The sequence below is a fragment of the Hippocampus bargibanti genome, linkage group LG01 (genome assembly GCF_051943395.1).
Source record: "Hippocampus bargibanti isolate YZ-2025 linkage group LG01, ASM5194339v1, whole genome shotgun sequence".
Taxonomy (NCBI): Eukaryota; Metazoa; Chordata; class Actinopteri; order Syngnathiformes; family Syngnathidae; genus Hippocampus; species Hippocampus bargibanti.
In genome coordinates this window covers 11,125,213-11,141,413 of record NC_142734.1, presented here as the reverse complement: position 1 = coordinate 11,141,413, position 16,201 = coordinate 11,125,213, and the positions used below count along the sequence as shown (strand labels likewise).

The 16,201-nt window shown below is 39.8% G+C and overlaps 1 protein-coding gene across 1 annotated transcript in view; it reads left to right on the top strand.

Moving 5' to 3' along the window:
* Nucleotides 1–16,201, top strand: part of LOC148903077 (A-type voltage-gated potassium channel KCND3-like) — a 135,588-nt gene that overhangs the window by 110,981 nt on the left and 8,406 nt on the right. Inside the window, exons 4-5 of the mRNA XM_088995944.1 lie at nucleotides 7,443–7,611; nucleotides 15,305–15,406. Of these exons, the coding sequence (XP_088852070.1) occupies nucleotides 7,443–7,611; nucleotides 15,305–15,406 (271 nt within the window). The remainder of the gene's footprint in view (nucleotides 1–7,442; nucleotides 7,612–15,304; nucleotides 15,407–16,201) is intronic.

Genomic DNA, 16,201 nt, shown 5'->3' with positions numbered 1-16,201 from the left:
ATTGGGGCACTCCAAGTGTTTCTTTAAATTTTGGAAATACAATCACTTGTGGGTTTCATTGTTACGCGTGAGCATGGAAAATACACGAACCTGTCAGTTTTTGAAATAGTCAAGATAATCAAGTTAGCTTGGGACAAAGGTTGAGTTTTGTCTTGTGGAGAAAAAAAACTTTGTTTGTTTCCTCTCTGGCTACATGTTTAAAAGTTAAATCCCAAGGTACAGAGGTATGAAAAGTCAGCGTTGTTGTCAAAGTAACTGGAAGTGTGTTGCAGAGATATGATGGTAATCCCTCAGTGTGATTCAGTATACGACTGGGTGTGAAATGAGTGACGATAATGACCTTTCCACGCTGTCCAGTGAAGTGAAAGAGTAATACCATTCAGTTTATCAACTTATCTGTGTGTTTCTTTCCGGAAATCTTGACTTGACAAAACTTGACAAATGCAAATGGAGAAAGAAGATTTATGTCAAGGCTAAGGTACACTCTTTCAAGCCAAGGAATTGGATGCTGCCCAAAAGTTGAACAATGATCGTTATTTAACCGTTGCTTATTGTCTCCTTTTATATATAACACAGTTTGTTGAAAAGAAAAGCAGTTCATATTAGTCGACTAGAAGTTGACTCGAATTATTACATTACTTAGAAAATACTTCCTTTATACTACAGAATCTTCCAAAAATTAACTATAGTATATATAATGCTGTAACTTTAACTGTGTTGAAATGATTTTCGGAAAATGCAACTTTAGCTGTACAGCATGTCTTTCAAGGCAGTTTGAAACTACACGAGAGCTTCAAAACTACTACCAGAGTCACTTGTTAATGTTGCTGTTGATCACAATGTAAAACAGAACATCCCCTTGTTTAAATTCAAATTAAAATGAATTCTTGGCCAATTCTAGCCGAGCATACATCCTCGGAATCACAGTCCAAAATGTATTTTGTTGCTGTCTATCTACTCTCATCTTGACCTTGTTCTATTGCTTCCTCTACATCCTCTTTGATTGATCTATGTACCTTTGTTGACTGGATCATAGTAGACATTTTCCACGGAGCAATGTATCACTAAAGTTACTTCCCTCTCAGTGACTGGCCATGAAAAGTCCAATGGTGGTGCAGATGGATGTTATTTGAAGGTTAGACACCTGGAGAGGCAGCCTGTCACTGTGCTTAACTGCAAAAAAACAGATTTTTGTTGGCATGACAAGCTTTTACATGTCCTGGATACAAATGCACATCTGATAGAGACAACCGGGTGTCCGTTCGATTCAACTTAATTGCACATGTGTCGCTTATCATGGTTGTGGTTGCTGTTTGTCATTTAGGTTTTCTGAAACCCTGTTGTAATAATAATAATAATAATAATAATAATAATAATAATAATAATAATAATAATAATAATAATAATAATCCTCATCTCACCGCTCAGTTGTTGTCAGCTCGGGTCCACTACCAGAGGCCAGGAAGGTTGAGGGTTCTGTGCAGTATCCTTGCTGTTCCCAGCAAGCGTTTATGTTATGAATTACATGCTTTACACAAAAACAAGAGGTTTAATCTATGAATAAGGACCATTTTGAAAAAGCTTTCTTTTTGTGCAGCTGCACGGATTGTACATGTTGGGAAATGCCACTGCTTCTGATCATTATTAAACATGGAAAATAAAATTTATTAAAATGTGCTTTTGTCATGCGTGCGTTGCCTATAAAATCATATCAAAGTCCATCACATGAACATGGAATATGTTCAAGTTTTCTCTTACGGTCACTTGTGGAGGACTTTGGTTTTAAATGGCAAATGGTAAATGTGCTATTTGCTATAAATAGCAAAATATGAAGGGAGTGATGGCATCACAGGGTGTGAGTGGCTTTGCAAATCTGCTTCATAGAGATTGAGAATTTGTCAAGCCTCAGATAAACTCTGCTGAGATTGTCAATCACACCATCACAAAATAACGAGCCCACTTGGTAACTTCCTCTTCATTCTTTATTGAGGTTATAAATTTACAACAGAGACTCTGACCCAAGGCCGGCCTGCTCACCTCGATCTGTAATTGCGTGAGTGTGTGTGATTGTGCATGTGCGTGTGTGCGTGTGCGTGTGTGCGTGTGTGTGTGTGTGTGTGTGTGTGTGTGTGTGTGTGTGTGTGTGCGTGTGCGTGTGTGTGTGTGCGCGCGTGCGTGTGTGTGTGCGCGCGTGCGTGTGTGTGTGTGCGCGCGTGCGTGTGTGTGTGTGTGTGTGTGTGCGCGCGCGTGCGTGTGTGTGTGTGCGCGCGCGTGCGTGTGTGTGTGTGCGCGCGCGTGCGTGTGTGTAAATGTATGCACACAGGCAATTTGTGGAGTTGTTTATTTATAGAGTAAGTGAATGGGAGAATCTCTTCTAACCATTGCCAGAAAAAAGAGCCCTGGCGGTGCATCTGCAAAACTATATCTCTGCCTCAAGTATGCTTCCTTTTCACTGCTTATTCATCTTTTCTCTCTATGAGATATTTGGCTCATTCTCCAGCTCCAGTGTCATGTCAGTCGGGAAGCAGACACGAGTACTCATCCAGGCAGGAAGGAAATACATTTTAACCTCGGTTATCACACACATGCACTTGCATCATGCCACCATTTTTTATTTTTAGGTGTGCAAATCTGCCATGTACAATGGCTCAGAGATGCTATCTTTGGAGACAGACCAGCTTGACTAAATGGGGGTGGCAAATTGACTATATTATGAACAGCTTGCAGATGAATTTGATTTTGCTTTTCATTCCTCCTAATGGGATGTTCTTCTGAAGAGGGGAGAAGATTATATGTTACGCAGTGCTTGTTATTAATTTGGATTAAAAAAAAGAATATTAACATTCCCGGACGGCATTATGGATGCTTGCCGTTTTTCAGTTTTACAGTTCACCATTTGTACAGTGTGGTTGTTTGGACTGATTTGACTGGGTGCTTTTTATATCTCATTTGGCATGTCCGTCCGACATTACTCAGTGCCCTTAATAGCGGACGTTTTTATGTATTGTCTGCTTCATTACTCAAAACAGAAGAGGCAAAGTTCACATAGGCGTGCTTGGAGGAATTTGGTGTGAAGACGTTTGGCTGCCTCGTACAACGATCTGTCTTAAGACCGGTCAGTTGGAAGTATTTCCCATTCAATGTAGAGGCACGTCTGAGTCGTTATGTGTGTGTCAATCACACTTGCAATGGATGAGATTTACTATGCTCCATTAAAGGTCATTGAAGGCTGCACATTGCAGACGCATCAGAGAATCAACATAGGACACTATGTTTTTGGACCTTATTTGGTATCTGTCATTTATTATGGAAAGGAAAGTTGTTGGAGAAGAAGTGTCAAGGATCCTCAAAGTTACAGTCAGAATGGAATTGTAGTAAGGAACGGGAACTCGGCGAAGAGAAATATTTATTTGCAGAAAATAACAGGTCAAAAAAACCAATATAGTACAACAAAGGTGACTGGTACAATACCAGGACAATGAGTGAACCAAAGGAAACTAAACATCATCAGATAACGCAGTACAAGAAATCTTGGGACGTCGAGCAGAATTGTCTTGAAAGCTACACTATGAGCAAACCAAATGTTTCTACATATGAACGCAAATCGTCTGTGTAAACTCTCAGTCGTACAGGAGTGGTCCATCGATGAAAAGGTTTCTTCAGCCGTCATCTGTACTTCTTTGAAGGTGTCGGACGCTTTGCTTCTTATCCAAGAAAGATAGGCTGCCAAATGAAAAACAAAGTAATGGAGTTTATTCAATACATTGTCAGAATGAAAATTGTAAAGAGCAGTACATGGGGGAAGCTAAACAAATTCTCAAAAAAAAGTCTTTATCAACATCGCAGGGATAATACTAGTGGGCCTCAATCGGCAGTACATATGCACCTAAAAGCTAGCACCCCTCATTTGACGACAATGAGGTTAAAATTTTAGCGAAAGAACATAGTTGGTTTGAAAGGGGAGTAAAAGAAGCGATTTTCATAAAACAACTAAATCCTTCATTAAACCGGTTTGGTGGGGTGAGATTCAATTTGGATCATTCATACAATAGCCTGCTTAGGCAACATAGGATTAGTAATACTGATGAGGTGATACCGGTCGAAGTGGGGCATCAGGCCGGTCGTTAGCCAGACAATAGGAACATTCAGTGGAGTTGCAGGGAGTAGTCCTCTGCCCCCCCGCCCCCAACCTGAGAGCAGGGACCTATCATAGCAGAGTCCGGCACCGCCATGGCTGGACAGTAAGGATATATATATATATATATATATATATATATATATATATATATATATATATATATATATATATATATATATATATATATATATATATATATATATATATATATATATATATATATAGCGTAAACTACCAGTAAGACTTTAGTTTGCTGACGAAGTTTCTAGGATAAGAAGCAAAACGTCCGACCCCTTTAAAGAAGGACAGATGACGGCTGACGAAACCTTTTCATCTATATGAACGCAAAGAACTCCTTAAATATTACAAAGATTACAGGAGCAGCAGGTATGCAACCCGGAGGAGTGGCCCTCCACTGGAGATACACTACAGAACATGACAAGAAACAGCTCACGTGGTTTTCTTGATCTATATATCACATTACCATGATTCCAAACAAGGTTGCCCTATGTTATTCATTAATATGTATTTAGTACAAGGATTAATATTCTGGTATTGGATTAAGATATTGATACTTTTTTCACACTTGACCGTTTATCACCATTAGTGGCAAGCAGTGCTGCCGTAATCAGTTATTGACTGTAATTAAAACATGTTTTTGAGACCTCACAAGTTACATTTTTGAAAATAATGTGTTGTGGTGAAACGTTGTATGATTACATAAATGATGCTCGAAAACAATTCAAAAATGTATTTTTTAAATGGAATTTCATAATCCTCATACAATGCAGTCAAGATCATCTCAAACAAAGGGAAGACATATGATTCAAAGTGGGATTCGGAGGAGTCCTCGATGATTGCAGCTTTATGCATTTTATTCCCACTAGGGCTCCCTCAGCACTGAAGTGTATTGCTATTTTCACCGTCTGACATGCCACCTTGCTTTCTGCAGGGGTGACAATGATGAGACAAAGGCAAGGCTTTGCTCTTTTTTGCCTCTGTCTTTCCAGCTCTCTCTCAGCTTTAACTCAACTTCCAGCCTTTTGGCACAAACACGACTAAAATATATTATGTTTTGAAAACTCATAATCCTTGACACTTGGCTTTTCATTTTTTTCTTGCTGTTATACTTTGCGTACTATTCCTTCTTATATTTGGCTAGTGCACCCCAATTGGCAATTGTAAATGACAATATCATATTGGTCCTGGTGAGGGTCGATCTTGAAATAGGTATTATCATTTGGAATCTCATCTAATGCATTCTCGAGGACATATTTTTAAGGCTGCAAACACAGTATGTTATATATATATATATATATATATATATATATATATATATATATATATATATATATATATATATATATATATATATATATATATATATATATATATATATATATATATACAGTAAAGTCTCGTTATATCGATATTGGTTATATCGATAGTACTGCTTATGACAATACTATTTCTATGAACGCAAGGAGAAAATTTACATGCCGCAGGATCAGATGTATCGATAGTCCGGTTATATCGATATTTTTTCCGACTCCCAAGAATATCGAAATAACGAGACTTTATTGTATATATATATATAGCATATATATATACAGTGGGACCTTGGCTTACGCACTTAATTGGTTCCCAGCCAGAGTGTGAGCGAAAAGTGTGTATCTCACAAATTAATTTCCCATACGAAACCATTAAACTGAGAATAATCCGTTCCCAGGTCTCCATAAAATATAATTTTCAACTAAATAAGCCTTAAAACTACAAACAATATACCTTATTCTATGTATAATAAATGTGCTAGTGTATTGTAATGAAAGAAATACACTGCACTGTATAATAAAGTTGTTTTATTTACCTTTGTAATGGTCGTTGATGGCTTGATAGAATGGGGTGGCAGGTCGGAGAGAATTGCTGTTTGAAAGGAGTCACATTCCATAAGGACTGTAATTAAAGAAATAAACTGTATTTTATAATAAAGTCATTTTATTTACCTCTGTGATGGCCGTTGATGGCTTGATGGAATGGGGTTCAGACTTCGCTTCCTGTGTTATGAAAGTCCGGTTAGGCATCTTTTTCCAAAAAAGGCCGGTCTCATCTGGAACGTAGCCTTCTTCTTTCACCATTTCGAGGAATGATCCCTTGTATCAATAAACGGTGAACTTTCAGGTTGCCGCATGACCATATCAGAGTGAATTAGCCGTGCATTTTCGGATATAATTGCTTTGTTCACGCTGTCGCCGGCTAGCTGCTTTTCGTTGATCCAAAAAAACAGAGGTTTTTCAACCTCCTCTATTGCCCCAGACCGTTGCTTTGACAGCAGGGAAATACCTTTAGCAACACACGCACCTTTAATGGCTTTTTTCTTGCGAAGGATGGTCGCAATGGTGGACTTAGCATATTGGTACTGGGCTGTTAAATCAGACAAACACACACCTCGTTCGTGTTTCTCAATGATCTCCTTCTTCTCCTCGACTGTAATTTTATTTTGTGTCTTCTTCGGCTGAACACGAGCCTATGGTGGGGTCTTTTTCGGTGCCATAACAGCAAAAGTATCCGTAAAAAAGACGATCGACATGTGCACTCAAGAAAAAGGGCGTGTGGAAAGGTAGGCCGGCTGGGGCGCTGTTCGGTCGTGTGCTCTGGTATTCTTCCGCCGAAGATTACTCCGCCAGCCATGGTGGGGCGGCGCTCCATGTGTATCCCGAAAAGTAGTGCGTATGCCAAGGTTTAATTTTCATAAATTTAACGTTCGTAAACCGAAAAATTCGAAAGGCAAGGTGTTTGTAAACCGAGGCCCCACTGTATTTTAAAACACTGATGCAGAGAAAGATGTATTCTTTCAAATTCCTAGTGCCTTCCCAACCTTTCCTTAATCGGTCTTGTCTGCCTCCTAATTTGGATTCTCTATCGGGAGAGAAAAAAATATTCGTTGCAATTGTTTTGTCAGCCTTCTGTGCCAATAATGAGATCACCTCTGACTTGCCGATAGCTCACACAGAATTAAGCTTAATAACTTTGGGAAACGTTTACATGTGCCTTTTCAAGTTCATGCTGTCAGTGGATTGAATATAACATGTGGATGATGTGCAGGGGCCCAGTGGTGGTAATAAAAGAAAAAAAAAACCTCTCACTTTGGACCCCTCCACATCATCATCATCATCAATCAAAAAGACCCTTTTCAAAGACCCAAGTCAGTCATGGGCCCTTAACAGTTGAAGTCATAGAACTTTCGCTTTCCCGTCACCACAAATCTGTTTAAAATGTTGCCTCTGTCCTTGTCTTCTTCTTGCAGGTATGGAGACATGGTTCCGAAAACGATTGCAGGGAAGATCTTTGGTTCAATCTGCTCTTTGAGTGGAGTGCTGGTCATCGCACTGCCTGTTCCTGTCATTGTGTCCAACTTTAGTCGCATTTATCACCAGAACCAGAGAGCAGACAAACGGCGGGCGCAGAAAGTACAGGTGAACACCATTTTTATGTACTTCAACTGGGCACCAGAGCCTTGGAGCTCCAGACCTGCACCCAACTGGGCTGTTCTGACTTCCTCAAGATTTTATAGTCCTCTTTGAGGTGAAGGTTGGGTGTAAAACTCCCCTAGTAACACTGTAGGAATACACCACATTCACTTTCGACCTACATCTTAACAATCTGGAGTTCTCTTGATGCTGTCGCCACTTTTGCATCGGCTCATGTTCTGGGTTGACTTTTTGGGAAAATTAAAAGGGCGGATAGGCAGGCGAACGGACGGACGGACGCATAGATAGGCGGATAGACCGGTGGATTGATTGATTGATTGATTGATTGATTGATTGATTGATTGATTGATTGATTGATTGATTGATTGATTGATTGATTGATTGATTGATTGATGTGGACCACATCCTTGCCAGTGGGGTCTCAGCCATATATCAAACAAATATCAGGTAATTATGCATGCATTTTAGTTTTCGCCTTCGGACATGAACAATAATTGTGTTCGATGTAACAAATTTCTTCACAGCCTCAGCTGCCCTAAATATAAACTGGGGCTGCTAACCATAGTTTGAGGGCAAATCTGACTGTCCTCATTCTTCTGTGATGCATCGTAGGATTGTTTGTACACAGCTGAGAGACATAAATCCAGTCCGCTTTCAAAGAGAGCTATTCATTTTATTTTTAATTAGTGTCATAGATCTGCATCATACTCATAGACCATGTTTCCAATCTTTTCAGTATAAATGAAGTAACCAAAAAATCTAAAACAGCATTAAAGGACAATCGGTGCCTCTGAACAAGTTGTGTCCATAATTTGTAAAATCAAATGACTTCTACTGAGTGTATTTTACAAAGATTCCACGGCATATAGCTATATTTTACATTTTAAGACTTGCGCTGAATATTTAGGAAGTCTTGTTTTCGAGTTGATGACGATGCCTGATGTCACGTCACGTCTGGAACACCCCTGACCAAGAATGCGACACATGCATTTTGGGTACTTTGTTTGGTCTGAAAACTTCGTGTTGATCCATGGCGAAATTAGAAGGAAAACACATAAATAATGCGATGGTAAATCGTTGTGTGTTGCGCCAAGACTACTATTTGGCACTTGTTGACACAAATTCCCAGCAGACAAATCAGCCCATTTCCAACGGAGCTTGGCGCCATCTTGTGCATTTTCTGGGACGCTACATTGGAGTCCTGACGGCTCGAATTGATACGGGAGGACTTTGTTAATCGATTGCAAACATTGATGCTTTCCTCTCAGAACTATTTGAATCATATTCATAACTGGATGAGTAACAAGAAAGCATCTTCTCCGAATCTGAAGCCATAGTTTTGATTCTAGAGCAAGGCAAGACGGGGACTGGACCTTCTGAAACTCGTCATCTCCGAGGACATTTTGAAGTCGTTTTGGGACACTTTAACTCATTTTTATTGGTGTTTTGCATTTGACTAAAAATATCAGCCTGCGTGTTTTGGGTATTTTAGATGCTACAAAACGTCTTAATGATGTCAGTTAGGAAACAAAAAAATTGTGTTGGTTGTCCTTTAAGTATGATGCAGTGGTATTTTATGCTACTGAATAATACAGTCACAACAATGAAAAGACGGTTTCACAAATTTCTCTTTGACGGGGTAAGTGAGTATTAGTATTACCTTTTCATTGTCTGCCATTCACTTGTGCGGGAATACCTAAAAGAGGTAGCCAGTGACAACGATTATGTGCTGTTGATGTAGACAAGAGAGACATGTTTGGTGGCAAGGAAGGCCAAAGGCAAAGTGGAGGCAGGCTAAGCAAGCGTGTCAAACAGGAAAGAGCTCAGGGCGACATGGATCCTGTGTTCTTTCCTGAAATAGCCCTCATCCAGATGAGGTGCGATTTAGAAGGTCAGAACATTTCTGTCTGAGTTGTATATGAATGGGATTGTTCTAGTCTTGGTGTGTTCGCCAGAGGTCCATGTCCACAGGGCCTCACCAGAAAACGAACTTTTTTTTATGATACCTGTTTAGTATGATGTGAAGTAATATTTGGCTTCATGTATTCATTCATTCATTTTCCGAACCGCTCTATTCTCACAAGGATCACAGGGCCTGGAGCCTTTCCCAGCTGCCTTTCCCAGCGGGGGACACCCTGAACCGGTTGCCAACCAATCGCAGACACAAACAACCATTCGTGCTCACACACACACTCAGGGACATGCCAGGCATGTTTTTGGAATGTGGGAGGAAACGAGAGAACCAATGCAGGCTCGGGGAGAACTCACAGGGAAGCAGAAGTGGGTATTGATCTCACGACCTCTGCACTGTGAAGTCGGCGTACTAAACACTTGACGACGGGGCCACCTTTTTGCTTTTATTGGAGAGGAAATTCATTTAAAATGTTATAGTGGTAGTTTGAAGTGCAGTTTCAACATCATCAACCTACATACTGACCAAATAAATTTGGTCAGTATGTACAGTACGAAATAGCGGCAAGAAAATTTTAAGGGATGTTTATCTTGTCATAACTCAACCTTTGGAACACATTTCCATAGAATGGAAAGCATACAATACATTTTATAAGCGTTTCAAAACTGAAACTCAAAGCGCTGAAAAAGACTTGCCTAAAAAGAATGTTGGCCAGAGAAAAACTGGCGTCTCCTCGATAAGACATGACATCATCATTAACCTTTTGTGTGGTGTCAGTGGTTCGTGTGTGGCATTCTAGTGTAATGTATAGGAGATTTTACAAAATGTAAAACACAGTGGGCAGCTGCATGTCACGGCGTGACAGTTTTGACCAAATGGTTCTCCAATGACGACCTACGGCTTCATTCCACATTTGTTTCGATGCTCTTCAGGCAGCTATCAGAATTAAATGTTAAAAGACAAGATGTTTTGTGAATACAAAATCAATGCAGTGCATTTTGATTACTTAAAAAAAAATATTATTATTATTAAATAATGCCGCACTGGCATTATTGTTTTTTTTCAAACATTGCACAGTTGCCATTTTGTGAATGATACTGGAACAAACCCAATGTCCTTAATCTCTCCTCTATTACGACTTTTGTGCTGCAAATATTACAGTCCAAATACTTTTGTATTGTGTATTGCATGTTTGAGAGAGAGAAAGAAAGAGAGAGACAGAGAGAGCCTTTATTGCTGTTTTATAGCAACTAAAACATCCATGTGTTCAGTTCATTACACGCTAAATCATATGAGATGACTGTGCTTGGAATATGTTGGCAGACAAGATTTAATCACTCCACACGATGATCACTTCAGAGACACAAGATTTTATCACCTCTTATATGGTCGACAGTCAATGTTTAACCCCGGCAATAAATTACTCTGACATATTATATATTTCTACATGCCAACACCAGCCACGCCATAGTGTTCTTCAATCTCCATAACTTTAACTACATATGACCTTCCCGCATATTATGCCAACCAATTAGCAAATATAACTGGCTATTAAATTCAGCAGTCACCCGACATTATCCACTCGGAAAATCCACTCAAACTCATATAATATTCGAGAGTAACTGTGGTCAACTGTTCTGTATTTCACAGTACTTAAAGGTTGGGAGAGAGGGCAGCCAGGATAAAGTTTGTCGTTTCTCCCTCAAATTCTTTATCTCTCCTCTCATATTCTATTTATTTTATCATTATTGTTTTTGCCCGCTGTGCCAAGTATCCACATTCTCCATCCATCTAGATTCTAGAAGGTATGGGTACACCTTTCCAAACTGTGCAATGAAGTTATAATATTCCGAAGTTATATCAATTAAGAAAATCCACAGGTCAATGTTCACATGAATGGCGTCATGCTTGGTGTTTATATCGCATTGAGAGATGAAATAAATCAAAATTTCATAGGAGATGCCAAACATCAGCTGCTGGTTGACAGAAACAGTCGCACAAGACTGCAGGTCCCGACATACCAACCTGTGCACAGCCTGGATTGATTACAAGAAAGCATATGACTCGATGCCACACATATATTGATCAGTGAATGCTTGGAGTTGTATAAGGTCAACAGGACCATGAGAGCCTTCGTTGCAAACTCAATGAGTATGTGGAAAACCACACTTGAAGCCAATGGCAAGCCACTAACACAAGTGTCCATCAAATGTGGCATATACCAAGGTGATGCACTCTCCCCACTGCTGTTCTGCATTGGACAGAACCCCCTCAGCCAAATAATCGCCAAGACAGGCTATGGATACCGCCTCAGAAATGGAGCTACAATCAGTCACCTCCTCCTACATGGATGACATAAAGCTGTATGCTAAGAGCGAAAGGGACATAGACTCCCTGATCCACACAACCAGGATCTACAGCAGTGACATTGGGATGTCATTTGGGCTGGAGAAATGTAGTCGGATGGTGACTAAGAGGGGCAAGGTAGTCCACACTGAAGGGGTCTCACATCCTGAAGGAACAATAGCAGACATTGAAAACAGCTACAAGTACCTCGGTATACCACAGGCCAATGGCAACCTCGAACTAGCAACAAGGAAAGCGGCTACGACCAAATACCTCCAGCGGGTGAGGCAAGTCCTAAGAAGGCAGCTCAATGGCAAGAACAAGACCCGGGCAATAAACAGCTATGCCCTGCCAGTGCTCAGATACCCTGCAGGAATAATAAGGTGGCCAAAGGAAGAGATTCAGACAACTGATGTTAAGACCCGAAAACTCCTAACCATGCATGGAGGGTTCAACGTATGATGTACTCAGAGAATGTCTCAGACAATGGGGAACAGAGGATGAGGTGCTAGAAGAGGGACAATCATGGGAGGAAAAGCCCCTACTCTGGATGTACCACTGAACCATAACCGAAGTGGCTGATCTCAAGAAGTCCTATCAGTGGCTAGAGAGGGCTGGCCTAATGGACAGCACAGAGGCACTCATCCTGGCTGCTCAAGAGCAGGCACTGAACACCAGAGCCATAGAGGCATGCATATGCTGCTGTGAAATGTAAATTTCTCCACTGTGAGACTAATAAAGGCATATCCAATCCAATCCAATCCAATATACCACACGCAAGACCCAAGGTGTAGGTTGTGCAAAGAGGCACCTGAGACAATCCAACACATAACTGCAGGCTGTAAGATGCTAGCAGGGAAAGCCTACATGGAACGCCATAACCAGGTGTCTGGCATAGTCTACCGAAACATCCCAAGGTCAAAATGGGAAACACCTCCGAAGGTAGTAGAGAATGACCTTCTCTGATCCATCTGGTAGATGTCAACATACAGTATTTCATTTAAAAATATGACGACTGTGTGCGCTTGATACCTCAACTGGTAGATTTGTTGTCTTAGTTTTGTGTTGGAAGGTAAAGATTTATGCTGATGATAGAAACATCGTTTGTGTGTGTTTTCAAATTTACAAGACATTTATTTACATTTTGCAGGGATTTTAAGTGCCAATTCAATTTAATTGTGTTAGCCAATAAACTGGTATGTCTACTGCTAATCTTTGGGTAATGGTAACTTTATTATTCAATTAAATGCTTTGTCACAACACTAAACAAGCTGAAATCAAATGTTGGCCAAAAAAAGCTGCCATATCCCACACTACAGCTTGTTGCCTGTGTGTGACCTTTCACACCCCAAGAGCTTTTCATGCAAATTACTTCCTGAGCCTCACGTAAACATTCTGTCACTTGGTGAGAATGATGATGATGATGATGGTGGCATAGCTTTGATCCATTTAAATCGTGTTTTGGACTCCACTCTTGATAACTCTGTCTGAGTTTATTGAGTTTTCATTGAGGTGTTTATCTTAGTCACGGTGAAAAGATAATCACTGTCAGTGATTGCAGTTAGACTGCCAGGAGGTTAAGAGTTTTTTTGTTTGGTTGTTTTTTTTATGACTGGACTGAGTGTTACATAGCTACCAATACCCTGGAGTCACAAAACTAAATGTAGTTAGTGTATAGGTTTGAAAATGCTCTCAAACAAAAATTATTTGGGCATTAGCAAGTGTTGGAAAGGTTTTATGGGTATAATCCTGATTTGATCCCATCATGGTAAAATGTTTATTTTTTCTTTCTTTTTTTGTTACTGTTTTGTCTGCACTACACTCGCCCGTGTTAATGAAAGCCATCTGCCCAAGGTTTCTCACGCTCCAGTAACACATTGGTCTGCAACAGCACTCAAGTCCCAAAGGGCCGAAAATCTAGTTTAGCTGCAGAAAAAAATGTTCTAAATGTCCACTACACTTTCGCACATTCACAAATTCTGCATCGTAAGCAGTCACTGGAGACACAGTCCTAATTCCATGCAACATCAAAAAAATTATTGGGGGAAGTGCTCCAGTGTACAATTGGTGGATTTGCAAAGGTGTCATGGGCATTTGGGTGTTTGAGAGGCAGAAAATAATTAGACAGCATGAGACAAAAGAATTTTAGGGGAATTTGAAAAAAAAAAAAAAAAACACCAAAACAGTCAAGGCAGGGTTTTTGGGTGTCTGCACGTCCTACATTATTTTTGTCTTCTTCATGAGATAAGTAATTTATTAAATGTGCATTTAAATTAACGGATTGTTGCGATGACTGCTAGATTTTAAATGACAGCGCATGATTATCTGTGTTATTCTTTTATGGGCTCTGGTTACTCTCCCTTACTCATTATTTTATCTTATTGACATCCTCTTGAGGACCTAAGATTTTGGATGAAGGATTCAGTAGAAAGAGTCTAATCATTCACCCCAGTGGTTCTGGTGCCAAAGCATTCTAATTCCCTTTTTTTTAAATAGATTTTTAGATCTTTTTTCTGCATTTGTCCAACACCAGATATCGGTGTGCATTGTTCGGATATTTTCAGTACTACATGTGGCATATATAGTATACGGTTGAGAATTTCAATTTGTTCTAGCAAGACCATGCATTGGCATCATCCAGATCAACTTGTTTGATAACTGGTACATTGGCAAATGTGCAATCCACCAACGTAGCTCGTCAACAAACAACCAAGCACGCTTTCTGCTCACAATGTATGCAGCTCACATTATTGATGCAAACATTCCTTCAGATGAATATATCACTCACTCTTTAAAATTCATTGGCGGAACAGCAATGGGAAATGAAATGTCCCCATGCTGAGGAGATGCAATTTGTTTGACACTCACTTTTAATTGGAAGTTCTGTCCTTTGACATGACGTTCTATAAAGCCAAACTTAAATGTTGGTCTGGATGTTTTACCTTCCTTCCCACACAAGTTTAAAAAAAAAGTCTGATGGAAAAAGAGATAACTAGTACCCAGTTCCCCCACCCCATTAAAAATTATAAATAAAAATAAGTCAGTGGACTTAAGCACTTGATAACAGTCTTGATCAAGTTGATTCACTGTTCATTTGCTTCTTAGTTCTCTGGGGTTGTATCTGGACTTATCCCAGTTGCGTCTTCTCTCCATTACTTTCCAACCATGGAATGTGTGTTGTCGTGCGTTGACCATAAATCATTCATAACTATAGCCGGAGATTAGAGTGAGTTATCAGAGAGATCAGAGAGAATGGTCTAGTACCATATGGTTGGATTTGATCCTGAAGATCACAACTAATGCACAAAGCATAAGAAAGTGATGTAGCTCATATGTGGGATGTGTCAGAAACTTCCCCAATCATTCTCACGCCAGAGGTGGTGCAGCTTCCAATTGAGGTTAATTTAAATGTCTCCTCAGAAAGCCCGCTTGGCCAGGATTCGAATATCCAAGACAGGAAGCTCCAGTGCCTTCCTCCACAGCAAGCGCAATGGCCTCTTCAATGAAGCATTGGAGCTCACGGTAAGATCACAGAAATGGTTCACTGCTCCTTGCGGTTTCAATGAAAAGCCAAACGTTTTGAATCTCCATTACAATCGTTCAATCCTAATTCCGAGCAGTGAAGAAGTATATATATTTGGTCCTCTCTTGGAACTCGTATAGCACACATTTTTCATCACTGGTGCATCTATAGGTTATGTTTGTTGGTTCAGTTGTCTCTTGATACTTGGGCAGGTTTTGGAATTAAATCATTATGCTAATGCTGCGAATCAAACCTCTGATGATTGAGGACACTGTTCCACTTTGGCGACCCGTGAAGGGAAAACCGAATGGATACAAATACAGTAAAGTCTCGTTATATCGATATTCAAGGGAGTCCGAAAAAATATCGATATAACCGGGACTATCGATATATCCGACCCTGTTTGCATGTAATTTTCTCCATGCGTGCATAGAAATAGTATCGATATAACCGGGACTATCGATATATCCGATATCGATATAACGAGACTTTACTGTATATTTTTAAAAGCTGAACAATTTATAAAAATAATGGTATTGATATAAATTCAATGAGCAATTTATCCACATATACAAACTGACCATACAAATGCCAAACTTATTTATTAACTCATTCACTGCCAGACGTGCAAAAATGTGTCAATTCCAGTGCTAGAGTTTTTGTCATTTTCACTCGAATCCCAGGACCCACAGAATATTGAGTTTTAGGATGACATAAACATTCAATACAGCATAAGAAATCTTAGACTCTTTTTTCATCACAAAAATAGTTCATTTATAAGTTTAATGGGTCTG